Raw genomic sequence first — 15,070 nt, 5'->3', positions numbered from 1 at the left:
GTCATATGAAATGTCATCAAGTTTAAAATATGATCCATAGAGAGAAAGCATCACTCATATATCTAATTATACTGGTGTGGTATTGCTTATTAACTATTGATATTTTATTTTTAGAAAAGCAAGAATTGGTTTAAGGGTTATGAGTGATGTCACCTCAACACAATGAGATAGAAACCGAGTTTAGAGTATAATATATAGTGTTTTTTTTTAAATGATTTTATGATTAGTATCTTAAAGATATATTTCTTTATTTTTGATTAGGACACTCAGGTTTTATCTTTCAATGCCAAAAATTTCTCTCTCACTCCCATCCTACTAAACTCTCATCTTATTTCTATCATGCTTTAATATAATGTGGCATTATCTATAAAACTCTCAATTTGTTATTGAAAAAAATAAGACTAGTTTATCTAATAGTTGGTGGTTAATGTCATATCAACACAATGTGATAAAAATGAGATAAGAGTGTAGTATATGACATAACTTATATATACACGTATATACTATATACTACGTCTTTGCCCTGCTCATTTTACTATGATATCACATTATTCATCCATTATGAATTTATTCTTTTTAAAATATAATATTTGGTCTAATAATTGATAGATAATACTTTGATAAACATAATGTGATAGAGCTAAGAGGAGCATGGCTTACGATCGAGTAGAATGGAAATTTCTTGTGGCAATTACAATCAAAATGGGGTTTGATCAAAGGTGGACAGATTTTATAATGGAGTGTATCTCATTGGTCTTATACTATATACTGATCAATGGTGAACCACATGCTCCATTCACTCTATCAAGGGGCCTAAGGAAGGGTGACCCTCTTTCACCATATCTACTCATTATGTGTGCTGAGGTCTTAACATCCTTTTTGAATCAAGCTGAGGCAAATGGTAGTATATCTGGAGTACCAATAAGCATTAATCAAATTTTCTTTGCATATGAAAACCTCCTATTTTGCAAAGAAAATTCGCTGGAATGGAGCAGAGTGATCCATATTCTGGAACTTTGTGAAAGAGCCTCAGGTCAGATGCTAAACAAAGAGAAGACCTCAATGTTTTTAGCAGGAATACGCCTCCAGAAACACAAAGCATAATAGTGAAAATTGTAGGGGTGAGATCAACTGGATCCTATGAGAAGTACCCGAGGTTACCAATTGCAGTTGGAGGATCAAAATGTGTTGCTTTCCAATCCCTCCTTGATAAAAGATGGGATCGAATTTTTAATCGGAAAACTGAATTTCTATTTGTAGCAGGTAAAGAGAAACTATTGAAAGCTATCCTCCAAGCTATTTCAACCTACACCATATGCATCTTCTTTTTACCTTCTCCTATAACTCATAAATTGAATAAGATGCTGAAGAAATTTTGGTGGGGACAGAATGATGAACACTCTAAAATCCAATGGATTAAATGTGAATATATGGGTTTAGCTAAGGAAATGGGAGGTCTAGGCTTTCGAGATTTTAAAAGTTTCGCTATACTGTCCAAGCAAAGCTGGAGGATGCTACAACTTCCTGAATCATTGCCTGCAAGCATTTTCAAGCAGAAGTACTTCGCTCAAAAGGATCTTTTGGAGGCCACCTTAGGAAGCAGACCTTCTTTTGTATGAAGAAGTATTATTGTAGGCTAGCAATTGCTAAAGGAAGGTTTGACTTGGAGGATAGGTGATGGTCGAAAAATTCAAATTTGGAAGGATAGATGGATCCCAAGACCACACTCCCTTATGGTTCAGTCACCTATAGTTGGAATAGAGGAGGATGCTAAGGTAGCTGGCCTAATTGATTCTAATCTGAAGGATGGAAGGTGGATTTGTTGAACAACCTATTTTCTCTTAAAGATGCTAACCTGATTAAAAGCATCTCATTGAAAGAGGATAAATTGGTGTGGCACTACACAAAGGATGAGATCTTTTCGGTTAAAAGTGCCTATCATCTCCATTTGGAGATTGTCAATAGAAACAATAGGGGCACCTCTAATGATAGAAGAAATGATGGTGTTTGGAGGTCAATTTGGAAGCTACATGTCTCTAATGCTGTTAAGATGTTTCTTTGGAAAGCTTGTCAAAATGCACTCCCCACCCTATCCAATCTATTGAAAAGGAAGATAGTGAAGAATGACATGTGCCCTATTTGTCGGAACTCTTCTAAATCAGTAGGCCATGTATTATGTAGATGTGATGCCTCAAGATATGTTTGGTGCCAAGGATGCAGAAGAATTCAAAAAATGTCCATTCATAACAACTCTTTCATGGATATTTGGAGTAGGCTTTACTATACTCTACAACAAGAAGAACTTGAGGAAACTGCAATAACAATAAGGTTGATTGGAACCAGGAGAAATGAATTTGTGCATGGTAAAAGATTCCAACACCCTAACTCTATTGTCAATAAAGCAAGAGAGGAATTGTAGGCTTATAAAAATATCCTAGTGCACCACAAGATCTTGAAGAGTAACTCTGGTCAAACTCAATACAAGTGGAATAAACCTCTGAGCACTTTTACAAGGCTAACTAAGATGCATCTATTGACTCGTGGAAATGAGCAATTAGTATTGGTGTTATCATAAGGGATGGAGAAGGCCAAGTGATAGGTACTCTTCGAGCAACCATAATTCTAATTGCAAATTCTCGAGTTGTAGAATCTTATGCAGTGATGGTTGCAACAAAATTCTATAAAGAGATGGGTATTCGATCACTCATTTTGGAGGGTGATGCTCTCCATGTAGTAAACAACCTATCCAAGGAGAATTCAGATTGGAGCAAAGCAGATTGGTTAATTGAGAGCACAAAGATATTGATAAATTCTTTTGCTTCTTAGTCAGATATCCATATAAGAAGAGAAGCTAATTAAGCTGCCCATACTCTTGCTCGAGAAGCTGTCTCTCTATCCAGGAGGATATTATAGGTATATAAGACATTCTCTCACGTATTCAATCTATTATTTCTCTTAAGATGCTGTAAGACTTATTGAGCAATAAAACATCCTTTTATATATATAAAAAAAGAGGAGCATGATATATAACATTAATGATATAAACATATGAGGGTAACAGATCCCCAGGTATGACCTCATGGTGTGTTATGAATCCAAACAGAATAGTAGCTAAATCGAAAATGTGACATTGAAAGAAATGTAAATTGGCTAATATATTGATTTGTAATGGATAGAAAGAAAAAAATAAAAAGGGATGATCTAGGCTCCTAACCTCCATATTCACAGGTTTCTTACAATATTTCAATAAAAAATACCCCTCTCACCCCTCTGTGTTTCCCTCATACAACACAAGGCTAACAAACTAAAGTAAGAAAGATAATTGACATACATGTGGCAATCAAGAAATAACAAGAATTACAATAAAAGTCTAAGCTAGAACATCTTCTAGAACAATAAGTAAAATGATGCGTTTATTTGCAGAACCACATTTGTAGCCCTTCACTCCTTACTCCCCTTTCCAAATGCAGCGTTTCTGTAAGCACAACACCATGTTTTGACTTTACTTCCAAAATGACACCCAAGCAATCGTTGAAGCCATAACAAGACTTATCTAAGCTCGATCTCACCCATGTCTCCAGTTCCTCAACTAAGCTCCTAACATTCTCCTTTAGTTAAAGAACTTTGCCCACAAGATGGGGGTAAACTTATTGTAATTCTCAAAGAACCTCTCAACTATTGTCATCCTCAGATGCTCCCACCCATTTAATCAACACCTCATTTACAAATCTACGCCCTTGCCATTTGAGCCTATTGTCATTGATGGCTTATGGTTCGGTTTTTATTTTACCGTTAGAATTGACTGGTGACAGCAAGGTAATAGACTGTATTTGGGACCCGAGCTTCCTCTTGAGGCATGAAACGTGAAAGACCGGATGTATTTTGGAGGTAGCCAGAAGGTTGAGCCGATAAGCCACAGTGCCTAGCTTTTGAACCACTTGGAAGGGCCTATAAAACCACAATGATAACTTGAGGTTGTGGTGAGCTGCTATGGTTTTCTGCCGATAAGGTTGGAGATGGAGGTAAACCCGGTCCCCTTATTCAATTTTCTTTCAATTATCTTCTTATCATCGTAGATCTTCATCTTTTGTTATGCAAGTTTCAATTTGTTTTTTCAATAATCCCTTTATCTGTTCTCTAGTGTGCAAAATTTGATCGACAAAGTCACTAGGGTTTATACCTGGTATGTAGGAGGCCAATTTAGGAGGAGGGTACCCGTAAAGAGCCTCAAAAGTTTAGAGCGGAGAAGGTGTGTTAGGAATTGTTATCCCCCACTCCGCCATTGACAACCATTGGACCCAACTTTTGGGCTTAGAATTAGCATATCACCTGAGGTAACATTCAAGAGCTTTGTTTAGGGCCTTTGTCTATCCATTTATCTGGGGATGGTAGGCAGAGCTGAAGTTGAGGGATGATCCTTGTAGAGTGAAGAAATTCTTTCAGAAAGAACTTAAAGATACTGGATCCCTGTATGATATTATGGTCTTGGGAAACCTATGCAACTTAGGGCACGTTTAGGTAGTGAGGTGATCTCAGATGATTTGTGAATAGTAGTAAAAAAGTGATAAAAAAGTAATGATAAAATATTGAACAGTAGTGGAGTGATCACTCCACTACTCAAATACAACCTTAAACACCCCATCTAGAAACACCCTGGCCACCCCATCAACAATATAGGGTGAGATAAAGCCAAGATATGCCCATACTTAGTAAGTTTTCAGGTACCTAAAATGACCTGCCAAGGATTCATCATGTAAATATTGTAGGATTTTTTGTTTGAATTCAGAATCTAGGTTCACAACAAACCTTCCCTTCTTAAGTATAAGTCTTTGCTGGAGTGGAAAGCCCTTAGGCACTTCCAACTTCTTCAGAAGCTTAGAATGGAGCTCAACTAGTTCAGGTGATGCAAAATAGCTCAGTTTGAACCCCTCAATCCAATCTAGGGTGGGAAAGGAAATTACAGCCAACATAGCCTTAGGTTTCTCACTATATTCATGTTTTCGAGAAAAAGGCATATGCTACTTTGTTCTCCTTGCCTTTCTTGTACTCAATTTTGAATCATATCCTATAAGCTTTGTAATCCATTTATGTTGAGTCATTGTCTCTACCTTCTGTTCTAGCAAAAATTTTAAAGCCCTTTGGTTAGTTTTAATGGTAAAGGGCTAGCCTAAGAGGTAAGGCCTCTACATTTGTACTACTGTCACAAGAGCCAACATTTCTTTTTCATAAGTCAACAATGCTAGAGCCTTTCCTTTTAGAGCCTTGCTTAAATAGGCTATGGGTTGCCCACCTTGCATCAGGACAACACCAACCCTAATTCTACTGGCATCACATTCTATCACAAATTAGTTGGAAAAATCTGGTAATCTTAGGACTGGAGGGTGAGTGACAACTCCCTTCAGTTCTTTAAAGGCCTTAGTTGTTGCCTTCGTCCACCTGAAAACATTTTTTCTTAGTAGGGCAGTTAGGGAGGGCAGCAATGAGGCCATGACTTTTAATGGATTTTCTTCGATTAGCCTAAGGAACCCCCTCAAAGATTTTGTATTTGTTGGTATTGGCCAATCCAACATAGTGGCCACCTTTGTGGGATCGACCCTCACCCCTCAAATACCTACTTCAGTTACCCCAAATTTGCACTAAGATAGCTTAGCATACAATTGATTCTTTGATAGTGCATCAAAGACTTGCCTAAGGTGGCACAAGTGCTCCTCTTGACTTTGATTATAGACTAAGATATTGTAAAAAAATAAATAGTACAAATCGCCTTAAGAATAACCTAAAAATATCATTCATAAGCCCTTGAAAAGTGGAAGGGGTATTGGTGAGCCCAAAGCGCATCACCAGGAACTCATAGTGACCCTCATGAGTTCGAAAGGCTGCCTTAGCAACATCTTCTAGGACCACCCTGATCTGGTGGCACTCAGAATATAGTTAAACTATGCAACTCATCCAACAATTCATCGATGACATGGATGTGGTATTTATCTTTGACTGTCTCTTGGTTTAATGCCTTTTAATCTACACAGAGGCGCCAACTACGTACTATATGCTTTTCTCATTAGCAGAACAGAGGATGAAAAGGGACTGGAATTGGGCCTTATCACCCTTGATTTCAGCAACTCAACTACTATTTTTAAACTTCTGATAAAAAGGATAACAGTAGGGTCTAGTGGAAACAGGGGTGGTTCCTTTCTTGAGCACAATTATGTGGTCATTGTGTCTAGAAGGGGGAAGGCCTGTTGGTTCCTCAAACGCACTCTTAAATTCTTGTAATAACACATCAAATTCTAGGTTTTGGTTATGTTTCAACCTTGGTTTTTCAACAGGGAGCAGTTGCAACAACACCCCCTTCCCATTGCTCAGTTTATCTAACATCAGTTTTCTTTCCCCTACAATGGTGGACCGCTTCAACCTCAACCCTAATAACTCCACCCTTTTTCCAATCCATTGGAACTCCATTGATAGTCTTGAGAAGTCCCACATTATGGGTCCCAAGGTTTCTTTGGACCCTTAAAACAACATCACACCCACCCAATGCTAGAACATAATAAGAGGGACATTATAGGTTACCTTGAATTTTTGTGCTCAATTGGTTGCAATAACCTTCACTTCATACAATCTGCCTATTAGCCACCTTCACAGTCAACCTCATTTTTGCCTCATTTTGTAGCCTGCTTCTCTTAACTATGGATGGGTCAAGGAAATTGTGAGTACTTATTGAGTCCACCAAAATCACCACCATCTCCTCACCAACCCATGAGGGCATTGAAGGAAATTGCCGATTCCCCTTCTGCATGAGGTACTAATCCCTCTCCTCAGTTTCCTTAGAGTCATAATAGACATCCTTCACCTTGTCTTCCTCTTCCCCTTCGCTTCATTACAGTAGGTAGATTTTTGTGCTTTTGCATACAGGGGAAGGATTCCATTTCTCTTCACAATGGTAGCACAAACACTTCTTCCTTTTTTCATCCATCTGTGCTGAGTAAATTTTTTTGCAGGTGCTGAACACTTTTGCCCTCTATCAGATCCTTCAAGCTGGCTTGTCCATTGGCTATTACTAGACTGTGAGTTCCCTTTTTCACTCCTTGTTTTTACTGTCTTATTAGTACTAGCTAAATATTACTCTTGAATTTTGGTCAAGTCAAACGCAGTAGTTAAACTTACTGGCTTGAGCATTCTGATTGGAAGCTGAATTTCATCATTGAGCCCACTGAGAAAGCAACTCAATTTATGGGCGTTTGAGAGGCCTTTCAACCTATTGGATAGTGCTTTGAACTAACCCTTGTAAGCAGCCACCGAGGAGGTCTGTTTCAGCCTGGGGTTGTCATAAGTTGTGGGTCTGAACTTTACTTGTAGGGCTTGGGTGAAGGTTTCTTAGCTAGTGAATTGTTTAGTCTCTATAGCATCTTGGTACCATACCAACACTTCTACTTCCATATGATATGAGGCCACGAGCAATCGATGGACAAGAGGTGTTTGATAAAATTCAAAGTAATGAGAAGCCTTGAAAACCCATTCCACTGGACTTTCTCTATCAAAATGGGGAAATTTTAGTTGGATCCCTCTGTTTATGTGTCTATGATGGTCATGAGGTTCAAGATCAAACTCTAAATGTGGGTCTTAGTGAGCTACCTGTGTCTGGTTTGCAACCACGGTGCGCATCATGTCAACCATTTGATTAAGCTGCTCATAGATCTCCTGAATACTCTACTTGTGGGATTCCACTTGACGGTGAACTACTTCTTGCTGCTGCTTTGATCGAGCTCCCTCTACCATTACAGCTAGTGGCTCTAGATACCAAATGTTATGACTTTAAATAGAACAGTAGCTGAATCAAGAATGCAAGATTGAAAGGAATGTAAATTGACTGATATAGTGATTTGTAATGGATAGAAAGAAAAATTACAAAGGGATGATTTGAGGCTCCCAATCTCCAGATTCACATGTTTCTTATAGCATTTTTTATAACACAAAAAAAAAAAAAAAAAACCCTCTCACCTCTTTGTATTTCCCTTATACATCACAAGGCTAACAAACTAAAGCAAGAAGATAACTGACATACACATGGCAATTAGGACAATAAAGGAGTCTAAGCTAGAACATCTTTTAGAACCATAAGTAAAACAATGTGTTTATTTGCATAACCTCATTCATAGCCCTATACTTCTTAGAGATCTAGCAATGGTGTAGGCAAACATCAATGCAAACCAATATTTAGCTAACAACCCCATTAAATCTACCACATTGGATTAACCAAATGTAAATTTTTTGCTTACTAGCTACAGTGTTTCTATGTATTTGGAGATGTACTATTCATCCTATGTACTTTATTTTATTACTTTTTTTTTCTCTCTCCCACTTGCTCTCTCACTCAACAAAAGGCAAAACAATAATTTAATTAAGAATGAAATTATTAATTAACATATGGTTAGTATAATTACAAAATATGGAAAACAAATTAGGAAAATACTTATTATTGTTAAAAAATAATATTTTATTATTATTTTGGCTAATAGGTGTATAATCCAATATGAGAATCTCTTTTGAATGGCAAAGACAAAATGTAAAATATGTGATTTTAGTCAAATTTTACCTTTACTTTTGCCTACACCATTACTAATGCTCTTACTCCTTTTCAAACACAACATTTCTGTAAGCACAACACCACATTTTGACTTCACTTCCAAAATAATACCCAAGCAATCGTTTAAGCCACAACAAGACCTATCTGAGCTCGATTGCACCTATGTCTCTAGTTCCTCAACCGAGCTCCTAACATGGCGGAGGATGGGTGACTTCTGACCAAGGAGTACAATAGTGTTCTGATGAGGCGGAACCGGGTCAGGGAGGCGACAAAGTCCATGCTTTTGCGGTTGAATGAGGCCATTGAGGCGTTGCTTGATGAGTTGAGAGTTGTTGCGTTGGTAGCGGAACTGACTACGCTCTCGCGAACCGTTTCATGGCGACTTTGACTCCCCCGATTGATGGTTACATTGACAAAGTCAAGGAAGCGGCCAAGAAGAGTAGTGGGAAGGAAAGCTTAGATGATGCCTTAAGGTCAAACTTTGTTTGTTCTTTAGTGTTTGTTTTTTTATGCGCGTATTTGTTTGCCTTCCTAATGAATTGTTTATAAGCAGTCATATAGAAATTGGTTGTAGTTTAATCGAACGATAGCCTATTCTTGAATGGAAAATGCCATTGAAATGCGATAAAATCACTACCATAACTACTAACGATGGGTGTAACCAGTCCGGTCCAATCCGGTTTTTGACAAAATTTAAGACCAAATCGGTATATACTAATTTACATTTTTCAAAACCGATTACGCATTAGTTATTCTCCTAAACTGGTACTTCCGGTTTTACCGATTTCTGGTCCGGTTTTAATAAAATTTAAATTTGTCATAAAAAAATATGTTTATAAAAAAAAAACTGCTTCATTAAAAATCTGTTATTATTTACAAAAATCTACTTTATAAAAAAATCTGCTATGTAAAACAAATTCTGCTATAAGAAATCTGCTTTATAAAAACATCTGCTTTGTAAAAAAAATTCTGCTATAAAAAACTGCTATAAAACAAAATCTGTAAGTATCTTCATAGGCAACACATCAAATCTGTGTAAGATGGGCAGCACATACGATAAGAATAAATCTGCAGTATCTTCATTGTTTCTTAAAGATGGGCAGCACATATTTTAAGGGCCGGACCATCTGGAGTCCTTCTGAATCATTTGATTAGGTTTTATTATTGTAATTTCCAGGTACTTATTTTAAGGGCTAGTGGAATTATCCTTCCTATGTTGATATTGATGAGAAGTGAGAAGAATTACGGGCTACAACAATTCAAAATAGCATCCAGAAACAATATGAAGGTTAGTTCCTTTTTTTTTCTTGGATAAGTAAACAAGAAATTTTATCAACAACAATAGGCATAGCCCAAAGTTTTTATTACCACAAATTAATTGAATTCACAGAGAATTTGATCTTAGGCTTTGGATATGTGCTGCTAGTAAGGGAACTAACCTCATCTTCACAAATTACATCTCATCTTCTAAAATCAAATATCTAGGTCTACCACTCAATTCTGGATCTTCAATAAAACATCGCTGTAATGAGATCTTAGAGAAAATCCAAAGTAAATTGACAGGATGGAAATCTAAACTCCTTTCACAGGCAGGAAGAACAACCCTCATCAAATCAGTGGCCAGTGCCATTCCTTCTTACACAATGTCCACAATTTGGCACCCAAAGAACATCACCAATAGGATAGATAGAGCCCTAATGTGTTTTTAGTAGGGTTTAAGGCAAACAAAATGCACAATTTCACTCCAAAATCTTGGAATTCAATATGCAAACCCAAGTCAGTAGGAGGTCTAGGCATCAGACTTGCTGCTAATTTTAACAAAGCACTGCTGAGTAAACTTGTCTGGCATCTGAATAGTAAGGTAAAAAGCATATGGAAAGAAATGTTGGTCCAAAAATACAAGTATTACCTCTTGGAGCACTGTCTCAGCAAAACCAAATGACTCAAGATTCTGGAAAGGTTTAATTAAACAAAAAGACTTCATTCTCTCAAGCATATGCTTTCAAATAAATAATGGGGTAGATACTAAAGTGTGGTCTGATACCTGGATTCCAACTTTAAATTCATTCACTCCCATACCAAAGACATCAGACACATGGCAAGACCCTCACTTTAAAGTTTCAGAGTTAATCTTAGAGGAACCTAGAAGATGGAACATAATTCTTCTCCAGACGCTTTTCACACAGAATTCAATGTGGGAAATCCAAAAAATCCATCTCACTGAATACCAGTATCACAATCAACAAGATACTCCAAGATGGACACATCATTCCTCAGGAAAATTTTCTGTCAAGTCAGCATATGCTGCTATTGTTTTCCAACAGAATGATCAAAATGCAGCACAATCTACTTCTATTTGGAAAAACTCTGGTCTTTAAAACTTCAAGATCGTCTTAAGCTTGCCTACTAAGTCTTTACTTGGTAATTGTATTCCACTCTCTGAAGACCAGAAACTTTGTCCAATCTGTCAGTTGGAAGAAGAAACCACTAAACATCTGATCCTAAATTGTCCATTCACAAGGATTTTATGGAGGCAATCACCTTGGCCCCTGGATATATCATCCTTTATGCCACTAGGAATTAAGAGCTAGATAGACACAATCTTAAATCCACAAATAAGCTCAATCTCTCTGAGAGAGAATCCCACCAATTCCAGATATTTGTTGTTTTGGCAATGGACAATATTAGGTTCACCAGAAATCAGAGAATTCACAATGATAGCAGCCCAATAGTAGAACAGTTTGTTAAAAAAAAAAAAAAACCATTGACATGTATTATGAACATTGTAAAGCATGGAAATGGAAAGCTGCAGATAATAACCTCAGGTGGAAGCCCCCATAATCAGAAGGCATTTTCAATTACATCCAATGTTGCAGTAAGGAAGGAAGGATGCACATCAGCTGCAGTCTGCAGATCTAACAGGGGAGTCATACAATTTGTGGTAACCAGATTCATATGGAGCACTGATCCCAATCAAGGTGAGGTAATGGTAGCTTACATAGGAGTACAAGAAGCACAATTAAGGCAGATAAAAAAAATCATCATAGAAGGAGACTCCTCAAATGCCCATCAATAGTATAAACCAACCAAAAAAAGCAAACAATTGGGAAGCAGAAGGATTAGCAAGAGACACAGATTCTTGCTAAAAGATCTTGAAGAATGGAGAGCAGTCAAGATACATCGACCCCAAAATCGATGTGCGCATTCCATTGCGCAATGGGCACATTCCAATAATAAATATCTCAATTATTAGAAAAGGTTGGGATTCCTTCTCCAATAATTTCAGATTGAAGATGGGAGATGGAAAGAGGATACACTTTTGGCATGATCTGTGGTGTGGGGATACTGCTCTTAAGCTGGGATTTCCTGCCCTTTTCAGAATTGCAAGGGATCAAAATGCAGCTGTTTATGATTTGTTTTGCAGTAGTAACAATAAGGTTGAATGGAATGTTATTTTTAAAAGGGATGTTAATGACTGGGAAGTGGATGAAGTTAAGGCTCTGTTGGTTAAACTTTACAGCTCAAAACTGGTGCACGATAGAGAGGATTGCATGGTGTGGATTCATGCTGGAAAAGCTAAGTTTTCAGTTTCATCTTATTACAGAATTTTGTCAAGCCATAGTAGTTGTGTATTCCCTTGGAAAAGTATTTGGAAAGTGAAAGTTCCTTCTAAGGTTGCTTGTTTTTGTTGGGTGGCTACTTTGGGCAAAGCATGGACTACTGATAATCTTAGAAGGAGAGGTTTGTTTATTGCTGATTGGTGTGTTTTGTGCAAATGGGATGGAGAATCTGTAAATCACCTTTTCCTTCCCTGCGAAGTGACAAGATTCTTGTGGAACGAGGTTTTGAGTTGGACAGGATTACATTGGGTAATGCCCAGGGGAGTGGTGGATTTATTGGTAGGGTGTGAAGGGCTGTAAGAAGGCGGTGAGTGTTTGGAAAATGATTCCTCCTTGTCTTACGTGTTGCATTTGGCTTGAAAAAAATGAGAGATGCTTCGAAGATAGAGAACGTTCTTTGGGAGATCTTAGGGTTTTTTTCTTGAGTACTTTGAGTTCTTGGGCAAAAGCTTTTGTAATGGCGGATAATTTTCTGCATCTGTTTTAGCTTTATGATGTTAGTTTTCTTTTTGTTTCTAGAAGTTGTAGGTATATCCTTTGTATACATCCTGTGTACTTGGGCTTATGCCTATTTCTTTGAATAAAATTATTACTTAACAGAAAAAAATATATATCTCAACTTGCTTATTAGACTCTCATTGTGGGAAACATCCTCCCTAATTAACAAATATTTGGCTTGTAATATATGTTACCTTGCCGTATTAAACTCTTGTTTTATTAATGAAGTCACTTGAGAATAAATAAGAAGAAGATTGGAAATTGCAAAAATCATAGCACCACATTTCTTTTTGAGAACGAGTAAACCAACGCTAGCTTTTTTTTTTTCTTAACACTAATGATCTTTATACAATAGCAGCAGTTTTATGTAGTCTGCCCATCGCTGCTCTGCAAAACTTTATGGGGAACTGTAGGAGAGTTATACTAAGGCAAGAACTGTAATAGTATGACAAACTATATTTATACTGATTCATATGATGTTGAAGATAAACCATAATGCCTATGTTAGAATGTTCTGTTCAAGTTCACAGAACCAGCTGAAGATTTAAGTACTAAAAAATTTCTTGTGAGAAGATATTGGAAGTTGTGTTTGACATATAATGAACCACAGAACTAATGTTACCGTGAGTTAGCTTGTACGTGAAAGAGTTCACAGGTAGAACGGCAATGGCCGAGCATGTCAAATGTTATCTGTTCTGTGCTGTGATATATATTGAATAATGTCCAGATAATCTATGCTCATCGGTTTGAGTTCATTTTGACTGAGGGCAGAATCGTGACGTGATACACCACTGATTGGATAAAGCTGCCAGGACTACTCTGGTTTCAAAATCGACTAAAATTCTATGCCTCAGATCATGGTCAAATTGCAAAGGCAAATAACATTTTTGAGGAAATCATGAAGAACAGTCTCAAATCCAGTACTTTCTTCATGCCCTTCTCAAATTCAACAAAGTTATTGAACGACCAGGACAGAACATAGCCAACCCCTTTAGTATTATTGAATAAGAAAAAGCAAAACGTTACATATTGTTCGTTGTAGTATCAGAAAGTAGAAACGCAAGCAAAACACACAGAACAAAGTATACTGAATCTAAATCCAAACCTTATATTTTTTTGGTTTTTAGAAATTTAGATCTTATCAATATCCTCGTCCTCAAACTCGATGTAGTCATCCCCAGCTGCATCGTCTTCCTCGACCAACCCACCGGCAATCCCCTCGTTCAACCGGGTTGTCTCCGGCAGCTCGCCGTAGGCCTTCAAGAGCCTAGCCTCGTCGGGCATGTACTTGAGGATAACGTCAGCCTTGTCGTCCTGGTAGTCCCTGAGTCCCACGAGGATGATGTCGCCGGCGGCGATCCACACCTTCTTGTGCATCTTGCCTCGGATGTGGCAGAGCCGCTTGGTGCCGTCGATGCACGTGGCCTCGCACCGACCGTTCCCCAGCATCCGAAGCACCTGCGCGTACTCTTGCCCGTCTTCCTTGAACACCAACTCGCGTTTATCGTCGTCCGCCTCGTTCTTCCCTCGCTTCCGGTTCTTGCCTCCCTTACCCTTGTTCTTCGGCATCTTGGTTTTGGGTCAAAAGCTATACCGCAGGTATCTCTCTCTCTCTCTCTCTCTCTGCAAATCCCCTGCTCGATTTTGTGAAGAAAGCTTTTATGGAGAATAGAGGTGTGAACGCGTGAAAGGGGGTGAGATGTACATATACATATTCGCTTTATATGCTAAAGAGAGCTTTCGCGTGACGCAATGGGACTGTGGTGCGTGTGGAGTGGAGTATTTACCCTTTACTCCTTTAGGCGTGGCTACGATATTTTCACACAGATCTATCTTATCTCATTCATATTGTATATATTTACATAATATTATTTATCAATTATTAAGTTTATTTAATTTAGAAAATAATAGCTGATTGATCTAACGGTGCAAGGAAAATGAGATGGAAAGTGCGGTGGTAAAAGGTTGGAGGACTTTTAAGTTCTCAGGTGCGGTGCACCCTGGATCAAGTGCATCACCAAATATGGATACGTAATACGTGATGTTGTTTTTTGATGTGAGCGAGAATTGGATTCCAAATCTTTACCAACAAGGAAATTCCCAAAATTTTGATCCTCCCACGAGAAGCCAGACGAGAGAGAATATGTGCTATACCTAAGTCAGTCATGGGAGGGGAGTCATAAATTGCGTACATTTTACCCGCCCCCCAAAATAGCTTTTCCTACCATCAATGCTAAATATTTCAATACATTTTTTTTCTCAACAAAAGATTTCAATACATTTACTTTCTTGTTTATTATATGTTTCTGCAAATGAATTCCATTAATTTTTTTTTATTTTCTTAATATCTCGCCTCACTTTATGAAGT

At 37.8% G+C, this 15,070-nt stretch overlaps 1 protein-coding gene across 1 annotated transcript; it reads right to left on the bottom strand.

Annotated features, from left to right (window-relative positions):
- Window positions 1-13,660: 13,660 nt before the first annotated feature.
- On the bottom strand, window positions 13,661-14,451 carry LOC108996446 (eukaryotic translation initiation factor 1A). Its single transcript, XM_018972344.2, has one exon. It carries the CDS (start codon window positions 14,269-14,271, stop codon window positions 13,834-13,836), a length of 438 nt encoding a protein of 145 aa, XP_018827889.1. The 5' UTR covers window positions 14,272-14,451; the 3' UTR covers window positions 13,661-13,833.
- Between the last annotated feature and the right edge of the window lie 619 nt (window positions 14,452-15,070).

Source organism: Juglans regia, chromosome 7 (assembly GCF_001411555.2).
Source record: "Juglans regia cultivar Chandler chromosome 7, Walnut 2.0, whole genome shotgun sequence".
NCBI classification, from domain to species: Eukaryota; Viridiplantae; Streptophyta; class Magnoliopsida; order Fagales; family Juglandaceae; genus Juglans; species Juglans regia.
The sequence above is the reverse complement of the archived record's forward strand: the minus strand, read 5'-3'. Positions and strand labels throughout refer to the sequence as shown.